The sequence below is a fragment of the Talpa europaea genome (genome assembly GCF_964194135.1).
Source record: "Talpa europaea genome assembly, chromosome: 9".
NCBI lineage: Eukaryota > Metazoa > Chordata > Mammalia > Eulipotyphla > Talpidae > Talpa > Talpa europaea.
Window position 1 is genome coordinate 62608106 of NC_140076.1, and position 5661 is coordinate 62613766.

General features: G+C 49.8%; 1 protein-coding gene across 1 annotated transcript; it reads left to right on the forward strand.

The window, feature by feature from the left end:
- Nucleotides 1-965: 965 nt before the first annotated feature.
- Nucleotides 966-1937, forward strand: TACSTD2 (tumor associated calcium signal transducer 2; the record flags this gene model as incomplete). The annotated part of the gene is made up of 1 exon (XM_084242078.1): nt 966-1937. The coding sequence occupies one exon, from the start codon at nt 966-968 to the stop codon at nt 1935-1937; it is 972 nt and encodes a 323-aa protein (XP_084098204.1).
- Nucleotides 1938-5661: the final 3724 nt, after the last annotated feature.

A 5661-nucleotide genomic window follows, 5' to 3' on the forward strand; every position in this document is an offset into this window, starting at 1 on the left:
CAGAAGAAGATGTAATAATTTGCTCTCTTAGAACCAAATTGTACAAAGAATGTCTTACAGTCTTCCCAGTTCTTTTCAAGAATTTGTTCCCTTTTTCCTCCCAGTACTGAGTATATGTATAAATGCTGGGGGCTGGGGGGAGTGGAGTGTTTAGTGAGAGCCCTGATAGGGTGCACAGGAGGACGCCTGAGAGTTACTCAGAACCGCTCCCCCAACCTTTCTGCAGATTCTGCAGCACTCCTTTCCATAAACATCCATTTAAAGGCCTCCTAATAGCCAGGCAGAATGCGAGAAGCAGAGACCCCGCCCGGACTCCTGAAGAAACTGATGGCCGGGGCACTTAAGACTTCAAAGTGGGCCTGTCAGACACTCCATAACTTTCAGGATTGAGATGAGGATGAGGTGTGAGAACTGAGGAAAGAGTCGAGGGAGCCACAGAACTTAAAGCAAGGGTAGGGACCGGGAAACAGAAAGCGAGGGAGGGAGGAGGGACAAAGCTGGGTAGCTCTGTGCCCGGCATTTCAATGAAATTCCTGCGCTTTCCAACCCCGCAGAGGGTCAGGACGCTCAGAGCTCGCGATCGGAAACAGCTACGAGGGCGGATCCCTCCCTAGGTGGGGCCGGGCGGGCCGGGGGCGGGACCCTCGCAGCCCGCAGGTGAGTATCGGTTCTCCTCTCGCGGCTTTCGGTCAGGGGGAGGCGGGAGTAGCCTCCGCTCCGCTGATCCTATCGCGCCGCGCGGGCCGGGCCTTCCGTGGGACGGGGACGGCGGGCGGGATGTGTCACCCAAATACCAGCGGGTGAGTCGGCGGCCGAACCAGTCGGGCAGGTCCAGCGGAGTATAAGAGCGGGAGGGAGAGGCCGGCGGCAGACGCCTGGAGACTGTCCCAGACGGCAGAACCCAACCCCGCCGAGCCCCCAGCTCTCAGCCCGCCCGCGCCTGGACCGCGCTTCTGCCGCCCACCATGGCCGGAGACCCCGGCCTCGCGCTGCCATCTCGACCGCTGCTGCCGGTGCTGCTGCTGGTGCTGGTGGCGGTGACCGGCCCCGCGGCCGCGCAGCACAACTGCACGTGTCCCACCAACAAGATGACCGTGTGCGAGCTGGACGGCCGCGGGCGCTGCCTCTGCCGGGCGCTCGGCTCCAACTTCGAGGTCAACTGCTCCACGCTGACTTCCAAGTGCCTGCTGCTCAAGGCGCGCGTGAGCGCCCCCAAGGCCGCGCGCGGGCTGGTGAGGCCGAGCGAGCACGCGATCGTGGACAACGATGGCCTGTACAACCCCGACTGCGACCACGACGGCCGCTTCAAGGCCCGCCAGTGCAACGGGACGTCGGTGTGCTGGTGCGTGAACTCGGTGGGCGTGCGCCGCACCGACAAGGGCGACCTGAACCTGCGCTGCGACGAGCTGGTGCGCACCCACCACATCCTCATCGACCTCCGCCACCGCCCGGCCGCCCGCGCTTTCAACCACTCGGACCTGGACGCTGAGCTGCGGCGGCTCTTCCGCGAGCGCTACCGGCTGCACCCCAGATTCTTGGCGGCGGTGCATTACGAGGAGCCCACCGTCCAGATCGAGCTGAGGCAGAACTCTTCGCAGAAGACCCCCGGAGACGTGGACATCGCCGACGCCGCCTACTATTTCGAGAGGGACGTCAAGGGCGAGTCGCTGTTCCAGGGCAGGGGAGACTTGGACATGCGCGTGCGTGGCGAGCCCCTGAACGTGGAGCGGACGCTCATCTACTACCTGGACGAGAAGCCCCCTCAGTTCTCCATGAAGCGCCTCACCGCCGGCCTCATCGCTGTCATCGTGGTGGTGGTGGTGGCCCTGGCCGCCTGCATTGCGGTCCTGGTGATCACCAACCGGAGGCGGTCCGGGAAGTACAAGAAGGTGGAGATCAAGGAACTGGGGGAGTTGAGAAAGGAACCCAGTTTGTAGGTACCGGCGGGGCAGGGGGTGGGGACGGGTCCCGGATTTTTAGCATGGTTCCTGACCCAAGTGGGTTAGGCTTCTTGACTCCAGGCCCAAGGAGATATTTCTCCCCACCCCAAATTCCTGCCTCCCACCCCACCTCACCAAATGTAATAGGTCTTGGCCTCAAGGTCACCTCTGTCTGAATTCTGTCTCGAAGGAAGCATTTTCAAAATTCCTTCCCTTTCGGTCCAACAAGAGTCCTGAGTAGAAGAGTTAAGGAAGGTTTGGCAGAGGGTTAAGAAACCGGTGCCTGTGTGACCCTCCAGCGTGGTTGGCAAGAGAGCGCTCGATTTTGAAGGCTTAAAATGAGTTTAGATGGGAAACAGCTTTTTTACTGTCTTGGGCTTTAAGTTATTTGATGGGCTCCACTGGTACCTTGGCCTTCCTGAGAAGAGGCGTTTGCTAATTGCCCGCCTAGTATCATCTTTACCACCTTCTCTATCACCAACCGCAAAATGCTGATCGCGGGCACAGAAGCCTGTTTCAGCTGCCTGAACACGTTTTCCATGTCTGTGAGGGCAGACCCTGCCTCGGAAACGGCGTCTACTCTTCAGCTTTCCCTTAATACGGCTGATATTAGTTACTGTTTCTTTTGTAAAATGTTTGTACATATGTTGTCTTTGATAATGCTGCTGTGATTTTTTTTTTTAAAAAAACACAAATTTAATAAAATGTGGAAAAGGCACAGATGGAAAGGTGGAGTTTGTGAAAACTTCCTCCAGATTTGTATCACTTTGGTCTTCTCTAATTTCTCATGCTTGAATTTCTTGTTTTAAATGCTAACTTTGTCTTTGCAGGAGCAGGCATTCCATATGGCCTCTGGTCTTTCCCGAGAAACATTGACAGGATGGTTTGAATTCTGGCCTTTCTAAATAAGAGGATTTGGAAACCTCCCTCAAGATACAAGAGGGGGGTCTGAGGGCAGAGACTAGAACGAGCCTCAGGCTATCTCTAAACCAAAAGTCCCAGTAGAAAAGGTAACCCCTTCCATTTTTAGGTGCAGTTACTTCCTGTGTATGCCCCCTCTCCTGCTAGGTGCTACTTCTCATGGAGACTTTGGCTGTTCACTTACTGCCAAAGTATTGTGGCTCTGGGAGAGATGAAATGCCTTGCCCACATAGCACAGCCAGGCTGTAGGGTCCTGCACACCTGCACATAGGTTATTCTCAGATTTGACTAGTGAAATGCTTTTAAAACTCTTACTTCCTATTAGCTGTAAAAATTAGCAATTTGTCTCCTTCAGTCTTATCTCCTTGTTTTTACTCTTTGGACTATGTGAAGCAGAGTGTGCTAGAAGGTCATTGGGGGGTTACTAGAGTTACTGCAATTACTGGAAAATTGCTGGCACAAAGGGCTTGTAGGAAGGAGGAAGTTGTTGCTATTTTCAAATATTAAATAGCTAAATAGCTATAGCCAGGACTTGACTTTCTTTCCCTGGAATCCATCTCATCTTTCTCCTCCCACCCCTACTCAGATCTATACCTTACTCCTCAAGATTGAATCACCAGGTGAGAATGGGGGATCAGGAGATGTAGCTCTTCCAGCCTGGGCTGTGGCTGCTGTGGCAGGTGGAGTTGCTACTTTATAACTACCTGAGAGCTCAGATTCTGTAACCACTGTGGTAGACAGTCCCTTCAGGCCCCAAGCATCCTCTAGCCAGGCTGAACTAGGGGAGAATGGCTGAACTAGGGATGTGGGCTGACTTCCCCACAGGAGGATGGCCCAAGTGCCTGGGCTTAGAATGGGAATGCTAAATATGACAGTGCTCCATTCCCTCGGTGGTTTCCATCCCTAAGTCACTGAACTATCTGTGCTAAAGGAACTTTGGTAATCACCTCTAACCTAACCCCTCATTTGACAGATGAAAGGGTGAGTGACTTCTCAAGATTAATGTTTCTGTGGCACAACTGGAACTAGAAAGTCTTGATTCCTAGTCCAATATTCTTTTCACTACATGAGGCTGCCACTGTTTCAAGAGCCTCTTTGAAAAACTCTCCCTTGACTGACTAGAAAATAAATTAAGGATTGAGTGGGTGGCTGGGCAAAGGAAAAAGTCCATCCCTTCATCAGAATGTCACTTCTGGATAATTTCTAATTATTCTAATTCAAGACTATGTGTCATTGCCCTTTATTGACTTATAAATCACAAAGTACTTTCACACATATCGTCTTCCTTGAGACTGGAAGTAACCCAGGGGCTGGCCAACCTGAGTTCAAATTTTGCTCCATTGGAAGAAGCAGAATGAAACTTACAAATCCCTCTTGCACTATTAGAGTGAGGTAGTTGATAAGAGTTCCTTACATCTTAAATTTTCTCCTCTCATTGATTTTATTTATTTCATGTCAGAAAACTGAAGTCCAAAGAGATTGAGTGTCACACATCCTCCTTCAGCCAAAGTTGAAGACCTTTGCCTTTGGCTTCCTAGTCTGGGTTGTGATCAAGACTCCTTCTTAATTCATGTCTTTCAAGGAAGAGCCCCTCTTGCGTCTGTTTGAAACTTAGCTTGCCTCTTCTGAGAACAGGCCTCCAGAACCAGTTAATACAGGATTTCCCCTACCTTCCATTCACTGCATTGCGTGCAGACCTGGGTTTGCCGTTGGAAGGAATGTGGAAAGCAGGTGTGGCTCACCTGGCAGGTACAGGCTTGTCTTCTGAGCCTCCTGGGAAGAAAGGCTCATCTGATTTCCTCATTTCAGTTACCAGGCCTCTCTCCACTCTTGCTGTGCCCTTAATTGGAGCAATTTTTAGAATCAGATACTTTCCTCCTGCTTACTTAATTTTGGCTTCACTATTTTCAAAATAAAAATCACAGTATGGCAGAACTGGAAAGAGGACCATTCCAGTTACTACAATGATTCCATTCTACAGATGAAGAAACTGAGGCCCAGAGATGAGAATGGATTTATCCAAGTCAGGCAGCCCTGTGGCAGAGCTACCCTGGAGCTCCAACATTCGGAGTTTTGATCATGTCTAGTGTTTGTTTCATTTGTCTCCCTTGTAGACTCCCTAGTTTTTACTTCTTGACTGATCACTTCTAATTGGTATGGTTATCCTTTTGCTTTTTAATATCACTTAAATAGGAGAGGTACTTTGGTTAAGTATAAAGTAGATGGACTTTGAGGTTGCCTGGCCTTTCAGACTCTGTTTTCTTATTAGAAAATAGGTAGAATCTTATCTAATATGCTTGGCTTAAAATATTAGACATAAGATATGAAAAGATCGAGTATGTATTTAGTAAAAGGTCATTCTTGTTAGAATGACAGCCAGGACATGAAGAACCTGGGGCAAAAAATAACTTGTAATTTTTGATCTCTGTCCAGTGTAATGTGGTGTAACTCTGTCCAATGTAACCAGTGTAACTTCCTCTCTACTTTTTAAAGAGGACCACTTCATCCCTGGACTTCTGTCTGAGAGACTAGAGCAATCTCAGAAATCACCTGTTACAAAAACCCACTGGTTTCTAAATACGGACTCCCTGTGGAGTACTCAACCTCAACTACGATGAGAGAAAGAAATGTGTTTGTTTTCCAGTTTTAATATATTGGATCTCTTTATTCATCTTTTATTTTAGTATAATCTCTTACCCCAACTAGGATGAGTGGCTAGAGTATTATTCTTATAGCAGAATAATACTGAGAAGTTATGTTACCTCTGTATGTGATTTGCCTCTGATCACACATCTAATAA